Source organism: Aquarana catesbeiana, linkage group LG13, assembly GCF_042186555.1.
Source record: "Aquarana catesbeiana isolate 2022-GZ linkage group LG13, ASM4218655v1, whole genome shotgun sequence".
In the NCBI taxonomy this organism is placed as follows: Eukaryota; Metazoa; Chordata; class Amphibia; order Anura; family Ranidae; genus Aquarana; species Aquarana catesbeiana.
The window spans coordinates 188,433,691-188,450,703 of NC_133336.1; the positions used below are offsets into that span (position 1 = coordinate 188,433,691).

Here is a 17,013-nt window from a genome sequence, read left to right on the forward strand (position 1 = left end):
CGGACATAGCCGGCGACCCGCGATCACTCCCGCAGTGACAGAACGGGGGATCTACCTGTGTGAACAAGGCAAATCTCCGTTCTGACAGGGGAGATCACACAGATCCTGTCTTTCTGCTAAGCAGGAAGACTGATCTGTGTGTTTTCCCCAGTCACACAGTCCCCCATACAGTTAGAAAACACACTGAGGGAACACGGTTAACCCCTTGATCACCCCTGATGTTAACCCCTTCACTGCCAGTGTCATTAGTACATGCATGTATTTAGCACTGATCACTGTAATAATGTAACTGGTGCCTAAAAAAAAAAGTGTCAAAAATGTCAGTTAGGTATCAGATCTGTCCGCCGCAATCTCGCAGTCCCGCTAAAAATTGCTGATCGCCACCATTACTAGTGAAAAATTAAATAATAAAAATGCCATAAATCTATGCCCTATTTCAGTGTTTCTGAACTCCAGTCCTCAAAGAGCCCCAACAGGTCATGATTTTAGGATTTCCCTCAGATGAAACGGGTGTGGTAATTACTAAGGCAGTGAAACTGATCAAATCACCTCTGCAAAATAATGGACAGCCTGAAAACATGACCTGTTCGGGCGCCTTGAGGACTGGAGTTGAGAAACGCTGCTCTATTTTGCAGACGCTATAAGTTTTAGTGCAAACCAATCAATCTACGCTTATTGCGGGGGGGTGGGGGGTGTTTTACCAAAAATATGTAGCAGAATACATATTGGCCAAAACTGATGAAGAAATTTTAGGGGTTTTTTTTTATTTATTTTTTGGGATATTTATTATAGCAAAAAGTAGAAAAATGTTTTTTTTTTTTTTTTTGTTTTTTTTTTTTTTTTAATTGTCACTCTAATTTTGTTTATCGCAAAAATTAAAAAACGCAAATGCAACCAAAAGAAAGCTCTATTTGTAGGAAAAAAAGGACGTCCAATTTGTTTGGGTACAGCGTTGCATGACCGCGCAATTGTCAGTTAAAGTGATGCAGTGCCGTATTGCAAAAAATGGCCTGGTCAACTCAACACCACGTTCACCATATGGACCCCTTATGTATTCATACATGTTGATCATATCCCCCCTTAATCTTCTCAAGAGTGAATAAATTCATTTCCTCTAATCTTTCCTCATAGCTGAGCTCCTCCATGCCTCTTATCAGTTTGGTTGCCCTTCTCTGCACTTTCTCCAGTTCCCTGATATCCTTTTTGTGAACTGGTGCCCAAAAATGAACTGCCTATTCCAGATGAGGTCTTACTAATGATTTGTACAGGGGCAAAATGATATCTCTCTCTCTGGAGTCCATACCTCTCTTAATACAAGAAAGGACTTTGCTCGCTTTGGAAACCGCAGCTTGGCATTGCATGCTATTATTGAGCTTATGATCTAGCAAAACCCCAGATCCTTCTCCACCACGGATTCCCCCAGTTGTACTCCCCCTAGCATGTATGATGCATGCATATTCTTAGCCCCCAAGTGCAAAACTTTACATTTATCAACATTAAACCTCATCTGCCACATAGTCTCCCAATTAGACAGAGCATTGAGGTCAGCTTGTAAATTGGAGACATCCTGTAAGGACGTTATTCCACAGCATAGCTTAGTGTTATCTGCAAAGACAGAAATTGTACTTTTAATCCCAGACCCAATATCATTTATAAAGATATTAGAGTAAAGGGCCCCAACACTGAACCTTGGGGGTACACCACTGATAACCTTAGACCATTCAGAGTAAGAATCATTAACCACTACTCTCTGAATTCTGTCTTTTAGCCAGTTTTCTATCCATTTACAAACTGATATTTCCAAGCCTGTAGACTTTAACTTACACATGAGCAGTGTGTGCGGAACTGTATCGAATGCTTTTGCAAAGTCCAGGTATACCACGTCCACAGCCACCCCTCTGTCCAAGGTTTTACTTACTTCTTCATAAAAAGAAATCGGATTTGTTTGACAACTTCTGTCTTTCATGAATCCATGCTGTCTGGTGCTTAAAATATTTTTTTTCCAACAAGAACTCGTCTATGTGGTCTTTTATGAAACTCTCCAGTATTTTCCCGACTATAATAGTTAAACTAACAGGTCTATAGTTACTTGGTAAAGACTTTGATCCCTTTTTAAATATGGGCACCACATTGGCCCTACGCCAATCCAGTGGTACCATTCTAGTCATTAACGCAGAGGTGAACAAATACCACCGAAAGAGCTCTATTTGTGGGGAAAAAAAAAAAGGACGTCAATTTTGTTTGGGTAAAACGTCACACGACCGCGCACTTGTCAGTTAAATCTACGCAGTGCCGTATCGCTAAAAATGCTCTGGTCATTAAGGGGGTAAAATCTTCCTGGGCTGAAGTGGTTAAAGCCACCCTTTGAACTCCAGCACGCGACTTTGCCTAGGCTGAGATGATGTGAACAGTCTGCTGCAAGCAGGAGAAGAAATTTTTCTCAGTCTCCTCTCCTCCAGTGATCAGAGACTGTACATTGTAACTTTGCAGCAAGTCGAAGGCGAGAGGCCGAAGCAGGCGATGATCTGCATTTAGACATTTTGTGAACATGGCCAAGAACTGCTACAGACACCAGAATTAGGAATACAGGAAGTAGGCGGAGGCCATGGATGATACTTGAACAAAGATGGTGCCATTGTTTGGAAGGGAAATGCATGTAAAGGTGTTGTCAGGAGAGGAGTGTTCTATGTGTACGTTACACTTTAGCTTTAATTCAATGTGTTGTGTTTGGTGCGAAACCCTCATTTCACACAAGTGGAGTGAAGATATGAGTTATTCTTGCTGACCGCCATACGTGCTGATCACTCCAGATAAAGGTTTTACCTCTTGTGTACAATTCACATGTCATGTTTTCCTTGCAGCCCGCTCAGAACTCAGCTCCAGCGTCAAGCCTCTGTTTCCTAGTGCTTCTTCCATAAGCCCCGCCGCACCTGCTCCTCCGCCTAAATCTTCGATGAACCTTTCGTTTGACTCCTACCGCCCTAAAGGTACTTGTCGCTTCCGTAATCCTTCCGTAGTTTTTATCCTCTGCGTTCTTGATTCACAAAATAAATCCGCTTTGGGCTGAATAACCTCTTGGCACCGAGCGCACGCAAATATGCGGCCTCGGTGCCGAGTGGCCGCATATTTGCATGCAATAGTGCAAACAGAGCAGCGCCTGTGAGCATGCTCTTGGCACAGTTACGGTGGCTAACGGAAAGCTTGCTTCAGGAGCTTTCCGTTCATGTGACCGCCAATCACAGCAGTCACGTGACCATAAGCCCCACCCCACCTCTTGCCATTCTAAACCCCCTTAAGGGGCCGGCGTCGGTTTAAAATTATGTTGATGCAGATTTATGCTGTATTAAAGTGGGGTTCCACCCAGAAATGGAACTTCTGCTGATCCGGTTTCTCCCCCTCCTCCGGTGTCACATTTGGCACCTTTTCAGGGGGGAGCAGATACCTGTCTAATACAGGTATTTGCTCCCACTTCTGGCCAAAGAGCGCTGCAAAATCTGCGGTGAAATACGCCATGTCCGGCCCCTCCTCTGTCCCCCCCCACCCCACCCCCCCCCCCCCCCCGCTGTCTTCTGGGAAGATCCACAGGTCCCAGAAGACAGCAGGGACCGGCGAGGACTCGCAGCGTGACTCGCGAATGCACAGTAGGGAAACAGGCAGTGAAGCCGCAAGGCTTCACTTCCTGATTCCCTTACTGAAGATGCCGACGCCTCCCCCTGGAGCCGAGGGACAGGTCGGCTTCGGGTGAGGACATCACGGGCGCCTTGGACAGGTAAGTGTTCATATTTTAACCACTTCCCACCCGGCCACTGCACATAAACAGCCGGGTGGGCTATCTCTCCTTCTGAGTGGACGTTCAGGAACGTCCCTCAGAAGGAGCGGGATCGCGCGCGTGCCTGCGCAGCGGCGCGATCCCGATGCGCTCGTGTCACCCGGACACGGTGCATCTCCGATCGGTAGGAGGGCTCTGCGATTGGTCCTCCTGATCACATGATGGCCGTGTCGAATCACAGGCGTCATGTGATGTAAACACAGAGCCGGTTGCTAGGCGATCTGCTCTCCTCTCCTCACACGGAAGTTGTCAGTGAGGAGAGGAGAGCGGATCACTGCAGCCGGCTGGTGATCAGTGAGTATGAGCTGTTTATTACAGCTTTTTACTCACTGATCACCAGTCTAGTGTCCCCACACATGTAAAAAAACACAAAGTAAACACACCACATCCCCAAAACACATGTCTCCACATAGTAAAAACACCTGTCCCCCACATATGTCCCAGTAAAATCACATGTCCCAATGATTATCTGCACACATATGTCCGTGATCACCTGCGCACATCGGTACATTATCATTTGCGCACATGTGTCCGTGATCACACGAACCAATTATTATACACTTAACGGGATTTTTTTAAACAAAAACATGTAGCAGAATACATTTTGGCTTAAATTTATGACAACATTCGATTTTATTGGATTTTTATTAAAATAGAAAGAAGAAAATTTTTTTTTTTTTTCCAAATTTCTGCTCTTTTTTTCGCTTAGATCGCAAAAAATAAAAAATGGAGTCAAGAATAAATACCACCAAAAGAAAGCTCTATTTGTGGGAACAAAATGATAAAAATTTCATTTGGGTACAGCATTGTATGACTGCGCAATTGTCATTGAAATTGTGAGAGCGCTGAAAGCTGAAAATTGGTCTGGGAAGGAAAGGGGCGAAAGTGCCCAGTATTGAAGTGGTTAAAAAGCAGCTGCAGTATTTGTAGCTGCTGACTTTTTTAATTTTTTTTTTTTTTAGCAGGCGGAACTCCACTTTATACCCAAAAGCTAACATTTATTGCAGCTTACCAATTCTTAGGTGTGATGGATGCAATCGTATTTTTAAGAGTACATTACTTTGGGGGGCACAGGACACTGACACTGTGTTTGTTTCGCTGACAAATTATGACAACACATTAGTTTTTTTTTTTTTTTTTTATTATTAAATTTCAAAAGTTAAAATACAAAACAGTCTACTGTGTCTACTAAGCATACCTAGCCTTGGTACAAGTACAACAACACACAACACACAACATACTTTTGAATAGTAAGCTTTGGGCTTCCTCATTTTTACATTTTTATATTTCTATTATAATTCTATTTTTTAGAACCTGGAGGAAACAGACAGGAAAAGCGACAGAAGGGCCCCGCGGGAAGGCAAGCACGGCCTCAACAAAGGCAAATGTCTGGAGCAGCATCTGGTAGAACTCAAGGTAAGAACTTTTGGCCTTTTTTCCTTTTAATGGTTCACCATTTAAATCTGGCCATCGTTGGGCATTGAAAGGATTTACAGATCCCAGTGTTGTCTGGGAGATGCTTATGCAGAATTTCCCAAAGGAAAATGACACTGCGCCCTTTGGTTGAAGCGGTATTAAACTCAAAAGCAAAAATGTAATCTATTGTTGCAGCTTACCAATCATCAGATGCAGTGGCTGCATCAGTTTTCTTTTTTTAGGCCAGTCTGAGGAGGGGGGTGTTAGATGTACTAGCAGATTTTAAACATACAAAACAGATTAAAGCCAAACTCCAGCTAACCTTTTATAAGCAGCAAACCGTTTTTTATTGTTTTTGTAATTAATTTTTTTTTGTAAGCACCCAGTCAGTGGTGAATTGCTCTGCATTTCTGTGCAAATTATATGCAACTCTGTACAGTAAAGGGGAAGCTCCGTTTGTTCGCACCAACCACCCCCCCCCCCCTCCCCCCACCCCCGTTCCCACTTCCAGGTAAGATCCCAGGTTTGTGATCTACAACATTTCCAACCCCCCCCCCCCACTACCTTCTCGGTCCCTGAAGACATCGGGACTATTCAGAAAGCGCAGTGCTACTCGCACATGCGCAGTAGGAAACTGAAGCCTGAAGGCTTCAGTGTGCCAGTTTCCCCTACTTACAAAGCCAGCCCCTGCACCCAAAGTCGATTAACAAATTGGCTCGGGGTGACATTGTGGGATAACTGGACAGGTAAGTGTCCCTATATTAAAGGGGTTGTAAAGGTTCAGGGTTTTTAAAAAACAAACATGTCATACTGTCCTCCGCTGTGCAGTTGGTTTTGCACAGAGTGGCCCCGATCCTCCTCTTCTGGGGTCCCCCAGCGGCGCTCCTTCCTCCTCTTCTCGAGTGCCCCAATCGTGGACACTCCCGTGTCCTGCTTCTGTGTTTATTCACACAGAAAGCAGGACTCAGCCCTGGCGCCTGTGTCATTGGATTTGATTGACAGCAGCGGGAGCCAGTGGCTGCACTGCTATCAATCCATCCATTCAGGACCCGAGACACCTGGCTTTTGCTGGTGTGCTCATCCCCGGCGCGAGATAGAGGTGGTACAGATAAGTAGAAGGGCTGGGGGGGGGCTGCAGCATTACAGGGAGGTTTTTCACCTCAATGCGTTGAGGTGAAAAACCTTGAGGGTTTACAACCCCTTTAAAAGTCAGCAGCTGCGGTATTTGTAACTGCTGACTTAATATTTTTTTTTTTTTTAAGCCCATTCATTTTTGAAGGCTCAAATCGCACCACATTCACATCAAAAAACTTTTTTTCCTTTTTGCAGCACTGGACTCTGATGGCATGGGTGTTTATACCCATTTGATCCGGTTCAGGCAAACGCACTGCTTTTTCGCGCCTCATTCATTTTTAATATACACCCGCATTAGATCCCAAAACACATCGCATTCAGGTAAAATAATGCAGTAATAGCACAAATTTTTTACTAAAGCTGGAGAGTGCAAAATCTGGTGTAGTTCTTCACAGAAACCAATCAGCTTTCAGGTTTTTGAACAAGCTGAAGCTGATTGGCTACCAATCGGCTTCTAACTTCAGCTTGTTCAATTAAGTTTTGACAAAAATAAAACCTGTAAGCTGATTGGTTTCCCTGCAGAACTACACCAGATTTTTGCACTCTGCAGTTTTAGTAAATTGATCCCAATGTGTTCTTGCAAAACTCACTGATAATGAAATCTCACTGCTGAAGGAGCTGGTTGGTTGGTTCAGCCTGCCCTCCTCCAATCAAATCTGATCAGGTTTGGATAACCGACAATCACAATCCTTACAGGAGCGCCGACAGTAAGCACAAATCCACGTCAGCAATCGCCCGCCTCCATGGCCAATCAGTCTGGAACTTATCCTAATGCAAAATCGTCCTTTGGGAAGGATCCAAGCAGACCTGGTAAAGTATATTTTATGTTCAGAGATCTCCAGATCCGACATGGGTCTGGTTGTCTGCCATACATCATTCTTTTTTTTTTTTTTCCTTCTACTTCTTTCGCCCAGATGCAAATTACAGCACAGCTGTCATCTACAAGTCTCGGGCCTCTCCTCTTCTATGCTATGGGCTGTAGCTTTAGAAAAAGCTTAAAGTATATGTAGAGTCCAACCTGTTTTGGCTAGTGTGTGGAAGGGTTAAAACCCATCAGGTTTTCATTGCTATCTGTCCCTGCTGGAGAGATTCGCCTTCTGTTAGTCATGCTGACCTCTATCTCCGGTACAGAAAGCAATGGGAAATCTAACATTTTAGAGTTGTTGCAAGAACAGAAGGCAAGGAGAAATCTGCCAGTGTGGACAGCTGTCCCAGTGATCGCTGTCCAAAGCAGGGGTCTCAAACTGGCGGCCCTCCAGCTGTTGCGTAACTCCCATCATGCCTCTGCCTATGGGAGTCATGCTTGTAACTGTCAGCCTTGCAATGCCTCATGGGAATTGTAGTTTTGCAACAGCTGGAGGGCCACCAGTAGAGACCCCTGGTCTAAAGCCTAGTACGCACAGGGCGAATGTCTGGTAACACCAGCCGGTTCAATAAAAAACGTATTCGGCCCATGTGTTTGGTAGCCAGTCATGTACATGCATGCTGGAAAACCAGCAGCTGACCGGAGTGATCTGGCAGGGGGGCCTTCCCCTAAAGCGCAGCGGGGAGATCGCTGTACTAACAATGGATTGTTAGTAGGGGTGCAACGGATCGTCGCCGATCCGTGATCAGTACGGATCAACCTCGGTGGATCGGCACACCCGCGATCCGCGGAGCACTCTGCGGCCTCGGCCATAGGAAAGACCGCGGCTTCGGCCTAGCTCCGGAGCGGCGGCCCTCTGGTACACCCGGAAGTGGCCGCTGTCTCGTCAGGAAGTGACGTTTCGTCGCCGCCATCTTGCTACACCCCACACTCCTGTACAGTATTGATAGAGTGAGAAGGGGGCAAGCGGACATCTTGTTACACCCACCGGAGTTTTAGATTTAAAAGCTATTTTCAACACAAACCGAGCTTATATGCATAAATACAGTATTTGTAGATCGGACAGACTGTTTAGATGTTAGATTTTAAAAGCAACAGCAAATCTGCTGACCTTACATGGTTGCTAATGTGACAGAACACCTCTGATTTTCACATTTAACATTAAATGTGAAAATCAGAGGTGTTCTGTCACATTAGAAACCATGTAAGGTCAGCAGGTTTGCTGTTGCTTTTAAAATCTAACATCTAAACAGTCTGTCCGATCTACAAATACTGTATTTATGCATATAAGCTCGGTTTCGTTTTGAAAATAGCTTTTAAATCTAAAACTCCGGTGGGTGTAACAAGATTTGTGTGGTTTTTTTTTTTTTTTGGTTTTTTTTGCTGATCCAAAAATGATCCGATCCGTGACTCTGATCCGAGGATCGATCCGATCCGTGAGTTTTTTTGATCCGTTGCACCCCTAATTGTTAGTATAGCGGCTCCGACTGGAGGTGTCAGTTTTTTTTGTTGAACAGAAAAAAACTCATGGTGGTGTACTGGGCTTAAAGCGGAGTTCCATCCAAAAGTGTAACTTCCGCTCATTTGTCTCCTCTCCCCCTCCGGTGCCACAATTGTCACCTTTCGGTGGGGAAGGAGGACAGGATACCTGTCTGTGACAGGTATCCTGTTCACACTTCCAGGAGTCCGGGTTGTGGCCGGTGACATGACCGCGGGGCTCCCTCCTCCTCTCCCTGTCGCCAGGCCAGTAGGAGAGAGGAGTGGAGCCTCACGCATGCGCAGTATGGTTCTCGGCGTGAAGCTGTAAGGCTACACTGCCGGTTTCCCTTACCCACAATGGCGACAGCAGCATCCGACAGCTGATGGATAAAGCTGCGGTGCCGACATCGCTGGACTCCAGGACAGGTAAGTGTCCCATTGTTAAAAGCCAGCAGCTGCAGTATGTGTAGCTGCTGGCTTTTCATTTGTTTTTTTTGTTTTTTTGGCTGGAACACCGCTTTTAAGGGAGTATTTTCTCTTTCTAGTACACACACCACACTGATCACAGCAAAGGTAAGTAAGAGTGGGTGGGGTTCTTTTTAGCCGCTTTGGAATTGGATCGCATGGGTGTTTATACCCAAAACTTTTTCATAGTTTGTTATAAAATTTTGCAAACGGGTATTTTTTTTCCCCTTCACTGATGTGCGCTGATGAGGCTGCACTGGTGGGCGCTGATGAGACTGCACAGGAGCTCATATCAGGGTTATGACTGAAGATATCAGACATAACCCCAGCATTTTTTACGCGGTTTGGGCGGCTAATTAGCTGCTGATCACTCTCAGAAGCAGCAGGAGCGGTTGTCTCTCCTGCCGCTCGTCTGTGTTTCTCGGGCCCGTTTTTACTGGTGCGCCCGAGAAATGATCCAACGGGTCACACAACTGGCCATAAAGGTGACTAGATCGTCTCTATGGACTTGGAGGACCGAAGCGACGTGGTCTAAAGTTAAAAGTAAGAATGTTTTTTTGTGTTTTTTTTTTTTTTTTAAATCTTTTGCTTTTAAAGGTAGAGGAGAGATTTGGGGTCTTATTGACCCCAGATCTCTCCATATAGAGGACCTATCATCCCATATTTCTGTTACAAGGGATGTTTACATTTCATGTAAAAGAAAAAAAAATTACAGGGACAGTGTAAAAATAAAATAAGAAAAAAAAAAAAAAAAAGTGAAGTGCCCCCATCCCACCGTGCTCATGTGCAGAAGCGAACGCATACATAAGTCGCGCATACATAAGTCAATACATTCGGCCCATGTGTATGGCAGATGGTCATGTACATGCATGCTGGAAAACCAGCAGCTGACTGGCTCCCAATCAGATCGCTGACCGGAGTGTTCTGGCAGGGGGGCCGTCCCCAACAGCACAGCGGGGGAGATCGCTGTACTAACATCGGATTATTAGTACAGCGTCTCCGACCGGAGGAGTTTTTTGTTGAACGAAAAAAAACTCATGGTGTACTAGGCTTAAGGGAGTATTTTCTCTTGCTAGTACACACACACCACACTGATCACAGCAAAGGTAACTAAGGGTGGGTGGGTGGGGGGTGCAGGCACCTATTTTTTGCTGCATTGGAATTGGATCAGGTGTTTATGCCCATGTGATCCCGTTCAGGCAACCGCACTGCTTCTACGACCTGCTTTTTCCAATAGGAAATCACGCAGAAGGCAAGTGATAAAGCATTTGCCCTTCCCCCTGTGGGATATATAAAAAGAAATCACAGGTTGGTGGCACAAGTAGTTCAGGTTCGGTGAGTATCCATCTTGAACTTTTGTAAAAGTCTTGTAAAGAAACTGTATCTTTTTAGTGCTGGGTGAAAGGGCAATAATAGTAATACTATACATGCTACTACAACCCAGAAACACCCTACTAATATCAGGTATTTTTCTATTTAAAGGTTTTGCTTCTAGCACACAACCTACTTCGAGTCAGCAAACTCTTGGCCCCAAAGGTAATAGACAAGACTTTGTCGGTGAGATGAAGCCATCCTTGAATCAATCAAGACCAACCTCAGTTGGGCAACAGAGACCAACTTTTAATCAGCCAAGACCAACCACGAATGACGACCGATCCTCAATGAATACATGGGGCCAACCTTTTGATCAGTCAAGATCATCCACGATTGGCTCAAGGCCACCTATGCATGAGTCGAGACCACTAACAAATGAATCCAGGCCACCCTGGCATGATCAGAGGTCATCTTTTGATCAGTCAAGACCACCTTTAAATGAGTCAAGACCAGCTATGAATGAGCCAAGATCAGGCATGAATGATACAATACAGCAGTTTGAATCAAGGCCAGCCTATGGTGAGATGAGATCATCTCTGAATGAGCAAAGGCCACCATTCAGTGGGTCAAGACAACCAGAGACAAGGCCACCCTTCAGGGAGTCAAAACCACAAGATCAAAGAACAATGTTTAGTGAGTCCAGGCAAAACTTCAGTGAGTCAAAACTACCAGAGTTAAGACCATCCTTCAGTGGGTCAAGACCACCAGATCCAAGGGAAATTTTGGCTTGTGAATCAAGACCACCCTTCAGTGAATCAAAACCACCAGAAACAAAGCATCCTTACAGTGAGTCAAGACCATCAGAGCCAAGGCCAAACTTTAGTGAGCCAAGACCACCACAACCAAGGCCATTGTTCAGTGATTTAAAACCACTACAACCAAGGCCAACTTTCAGTGAGTCAAAACCACCACAACAAAGGCCAACCTTCAATGAGTCAAGACAACCAGAATCGAGGCCACCCTACATTGAGTCAAGACCACAAGAGCCAAGGCAACCCTATAGCGAGTTGAGACCACAGGAGCCAAGGCAACCCTACAGTGTGTCAAGACCACAGGAGCCAAGGAAACCCTACAGCGAGTCAAGACTACAGGAACCAAGGCAACCTTACAGCGAGTCAAGGCCACAGGAGCCATGGCAAGCCTACAGCGAGTCAAGGCCACAGGAGCCATGGCAAGCCTACAGCGAGTCAAGACCACAGGAGCCATGGGAAGCCTACAGCGAGTCAAGACCACAGCAACCAAGGCAACCCTATGGCGAATCAAGACCACAGCAGCCAAGGCAACCCTTCAGTGAGTCAAGACCACAGGAGCTAAGGCAACCCTTTGGCGAGTCAAGACCACTGGAGCCAAGGCAGCCCTTTGGCGCGTCAAGACCACTGGAGCCAAGGCAGCCCTTTGGCGCGTCAAGACCACAGGAGCCAAGGCAGCCCTTTGGCGCGTCAAGACCACAGGAGCCAAGGCAGCCCTTTGGCGAGTCAAGACCACAGGAGCCAAGGCAGCCCTTTGGCGAGTCAAGACCACAGGGGCCAAGGCAGCCCTACGGCGAGTCAAGACCACAGGGGCTAAGGCAGCCCTATGGCGAGTCAAGGCCACAGGAGCCAAGGCAGCCCTACGGCGAGTCAAGGCCACAGGAGCCAAGGCAGCCCTACGGCGAGTCAAGGCCACAGGAGCCAAGGCAGCCCTACGGCGAGTCAAGGCCACAGGAGCCAAGGCAGCCCTACGGCGAGTCAAGGCCACAGGAGCCAAGGCAGCCCTACGGCGAGTCAAGGCCACAGGAGCCAAGGCAGCCCTATGGCGAGTCAAGGCCACAGGAGCCAAGGCAGCCCTATGGCGAGTCAAGGCCACAGGAGCCAAGGCAGCCCCATGGCGAGTCAAGACCACAGGAGCCAAGGCAGCCCTACGGCGAGCCAAGGCAACCCTACAGCGAGCCAAGGCAACCCTACAGCGAGCCAAGGCAACCCTACAGCGAGCCAAGACCACTTGAGCCAAGGCAACCCTACAGTGAGTCAAGACCGCTGGAGCCAAGGCAACCCTACAGTGAGTCAAGACCGCTGGAGCCAAGGCAACCCTACAGTGAGTCAAGACCGCTGGAGCCAAGGCAACCCTACAGTGAGTCAAGACCGCTGGAGCCAAGGCAACCCTACAGTGAGTCAAAACCACCGGAGCCAAGGCAACCCTACAGTGAGGCAAAACCACCGGAGCCAAGGCAACCCAACAGTGAGTCAAAACCACCTGAGCCAAGGCAACCCAACAGTGAGTCAAAACCACCGGAGCCAAAGCAACCCAACAGTGAGTCAAAACCACCGGAGCCAAGGCAACCTAACAGTGAGTCAAAACCACCGGAGCCAAGGCAACCCAACAGTGAGTCAAAACCACCGGAGCCAAGGCAACCCAACAGTGAGTCAAAACCACCGGAGCCAAGGCAACCCAACAGTGAGTCAAAACCACCGGAGCCAAGGCAACCCTACAGTGAGTCAAAACCACCGGAGCCAAGGCAACCCTATAGTGAGTCAAAACCACCGGAGCCAAGGGAACCTTTCACTGAGTCAAGACCACCAGAGCCAAGGGAATCTAGGCTGCCCTTAAATCAGTCAGGAACCCTCTTCAATCAACAGAGCTCATCCTTTAGTCAGTCAAGACCTCCCTTTAATGATGTGAGACCACCATTAAATCAGCCAAGTCTTCCTTTTAATAATTCCATACCACCACCACCTTTAAATCCACCAAGACCACACTATGGTATGTCAATCAGATTTACAGGTATTTCTTTAGTATATTGGTTATTATCCCATCAAGCATACGCATATGCGACCTCAAGGAACTGTTTTTAATCCATAGGGCCCCATATATGTGCAGCCGTGTTTATGCTGAGAGCGCTCTGTACAGTGCGTTCCCCCCACATAGACTGAGCTGTCAGAGCAGTGGTTGTCAACATATGTGCTAAAGGGGGCCTCAGAGGTGACCCCTGACATCACCAAAGGTCCGAACATAATGTTCAATATATGTAATGCTTGAGAGGACTGTCAAATTGCAGACCTAATAGTGGAAATGAGGATACGCTGCAGAAGACAATAGGAAGCTGGGAACATGTTACTTGAAACTAGTAGAGATCAATGCTATTACCCTAATCAATGTTCCCAAGCCACACTATTGAGGGCTGCAGGTTGGACACCAGGGTGTCAGTGGCCGCTCTGGGTCTCGTACTAGTAGTACGAGTTCCTGATCGCTGTGAGACCTTCTGAATGGCTTTCCCAGTGAGCAGCCACTATACAGCCCCTGTGTTGTTTTCTCCTCTTGAATGGAGAAAAAAGACACATTGTATCTTTTTCTCCTTGATAAAGGCGAAAATTATAAAAAAAAAAAAGTGAAAAAAAATGAAGCTAAAATGGCTAGATCAGGGTTAGCGTTAGAATCAATGTTCAGGGTCAGTGTATTTTGGAAGGCTAATAAAAAGCATTTTAGAGTTTTCTTTTGGTGGTATTTAATCCATCATTGGGTTTTTTTTTTTTTTTGCTAAATAAAGACTGGGGAAAAAAAGAAAAAAAAAACGTTTTCATAGTTTGTTATAAAATTTTGGAAACAGGTAATTTTTCCCCTTCACTGATGTGCGCTGATGAGGCTGCACAGGAGCTATCCTTTACCATTTACCACCAAAAGAAGGCCCAATTTGTCTTGAAAAAACAAAGTATAATTCACCAGCATACACTAAATGGTTGTGATTATCCACTTTCCCCACCGCAATACCAATATATATACCCTGCGGTTTGTAAGTGGTCTACTGGGGTTATGGCTATCAGACATAAACCCAGCATTATTTTACCGGCGACTGGCTTTCTCATGAAAGCGGTCCAAGCGGCTAATCAGCTGCTGGATCGCTTTCAGAAGCAGCAGCAGGGGGTCATCCCTTCCGCCGCTCGCCGGTGTTTCTACGGCCTGACGGGTCGCACGACTGGCCATAGAGGTTACAGACCAGATCGTCTCTATGGTGTTGGAGGACCAAAGTGACGTCACTTCCGGTCTAAAGTAAAAGTAAAAATGTTTTTTTATCTTTTACTTTTAAAGGTAGAGGAGAGATTTGGGGTCTTATTGACCCCAGATCTCTCCATAAAGAGGACCTATCATCCCATATTTCTGTTACAAGGGATGTTTACATGTCGTGTAATAGAAAAAAGTTACAGGGACAGTGTAAAAATAAAGTAAGAAAAAAAAAAATTCAAAGCGCCCCCATCCCACCGTGCTCTTGCGCAGAAGCGAACGCATGCATAAGTAAACTGTGATTGCACCGCACCTATGAGGTATCACTGCAAACGTTAGAGTGAGAGTAATAATGCTAGCGCCAGATCTCTTCTATAACTTTAAACGGATAACCTGTAAAAATGTTTATCTGCTTACATTTTTAAAGTGACGTCTATGGCGCTTTTTGCGTATTGAAGTTTGGTCCACGAGTGTGCGCAATTTTAAAGTGTGAGGTATCTATTTACTCAGCATAACATCATATTTTACAAAAAAAAAAAATTGGTTTATATATATATATTTTTTTTTTTTTTGCATTAAAGCTCAAAAAATGTATTAAAAAAAATGCATTTGAAAAACCACTGCACAAATACCGTGTGACATAATAAAACTACCATTTTGTTCTCTAAGGTCTCTGCTAAAAAAAAAAAAATGATAGATAGATATATTGAGAGATATATCTCTCTTGACAGATATAGAGCGATATATATATATTTATATTTGTAGAGATCCTTATCTATCTATCTATGTAGGTGTGTGTGTGTGTGTGTGTGTATATATAGATATCTATCTATATAATTTATTTGTAGAGATATATCTCTCTATATCTATATAATTTATTTGTAGAGATATATCTCTCTATATGTTATAATAAAAAAATATATATATAGATAGTTTGGGGTTCTAGGTAATTTTCTAGCAAAAAATAATGATTTTAACTTCTGCTCAGGTATTAAGATGTGTTCTACCTCCGTCTTGAAGGTTAAGGTTTTTTTTTATTGGGCCTTACAGACATCTTTTTGATAAATCTTTCCTATTTTACAGAAGCAAATACTGGTTACAACCAGAGCGGGAGCTATGGCAGCATCCAGTATGGTAGCGTTGGATCCACTGTAACCCCAGCCCCAACCCCAGCCCCAACCCCAGCCACATCCTATGGACCTGTACCTGGAAGATATGATGGTATGTTCAGGCATTTTCCACTAGAAGGAGTTTGATTTAATAAAGTGTTAGGGGTACCTACAGCTTTATCCGCAATGTAAAATGAGATGTATTGATCTCAACGTTGCATTTCTGCTTGCCATCCCTTTGTAGGCATAAACGTGCATGCTCAGCTGAACATTATAGAGAGATCTTTCGAATTAACAATCTTTGTATCTACGGATTTGGCCTTTAAAATATCTAAATACAAAACGTTTTTCAGTTTAAAGCAAACGGGAGCAAGGGAAGCAAAAAATAAAATATATTATAAAAATATAAATTTCAATAACTCAAAAAATGTACCTTTAATCCGCAGGCAATGTCCTTAGTCTTCTAAGGCAAGCCATAGATGATGCGATTTTTTTTTTTTAATTTTTTTTTTAACTTTCCTGTAACCACAGGTTACAGGAAAGAAAAAATCGCTTTACTCCCCCATCAACACGGTCTGTGATGATGGGGAAATTGCTCCTGCTGAGCCATTTTGTTCCCCTGTCGAAGGGGAGGGGCACGAGGAGCCCTCTGTGCCGGGAGAACACAGTGATTGTTGCTACAATGGGGAGCCAGAGAATGGGGATTATTGTGGTGCCAGAAAAACATCAATACAAAGTCATAGAAAATAATTAAGTTTTATTACAATTGATTAAAAGACAATTCATAGGAAACACATAAATTGAGGGAGCATAAAACAGTATCTATACAACCAGTAGTAGGTGGAGGTACTTCAGGATGTCCCTACTAGTTTCGCCAAAACATTGGCTTCATCAGGGGAACAAAACATGACATACAATGGTTGTAATTCTACAAAAAAAAAAAAAAAAAGGGAAAAACATAAGCATTGATTATTCAAAGGAATAAGAACGAACAACACTGTGTAAGTCACTGAATAACTGTGCATGAAGGCTATACAAGTACGGTCCCCCTCCACATAACCCCTCCCTCGGATTGATAACCATCTGGTGGACACTAACTACACTGTGCAAAAGTAACCCAAAGGTACCCTGGGAGCCCAACGGGGCAGGATGGATGCAATCCACCGTCAGGAGGGATTGTTGCTAGTGGCTATAGCTGCTGGAAATTTAAACATGTTGGTTGTACACAAGTCAATCGTTGTGAGTACTATCTGCCTTCCCATACATGGATCAAATCGCAGCTGGTCCCTGCTGAACTGGCCAACATTCAAACCATCTATGACTGCCTTAGAGGAACGGCAGTCTGCTCACATAATTTGTAATAAAAA

General features: G+C 45.0%; 1 protein-coding gene across 4 annotated transcripts in view; it reads left to right on the forward strand.

Annotated features, from left to right (window-relative positions):
- LOC141117377 (uncharacterized) overlaps nt 1-17,013 on the forward strand; it is a gene marked incomplete at its 5' end in the record, with an annotated part of 62,863 nt that overhangs the window by 37,998 nt on the left and 7,852 nt on the right. The window contains 5 exon segments of one of the 4 annotated variants that reach the window (XM_073610218.1): nt 2,862-2,987; nt 5,141-5,245; nt 7,076-7,189; nt 10,671-13,301; nt 15,621-15,758. In XM_073610218.1, coding sequence (XP_073466319.1) covers nt 2,862-2,987; nt 5,141-5,245; nt 7,076-7,189; nt 10,671-13,301; nt 15,621-15,758 — 3,114 coding nt within the window. 4 annotated transcript variants of the gene reach the window in all.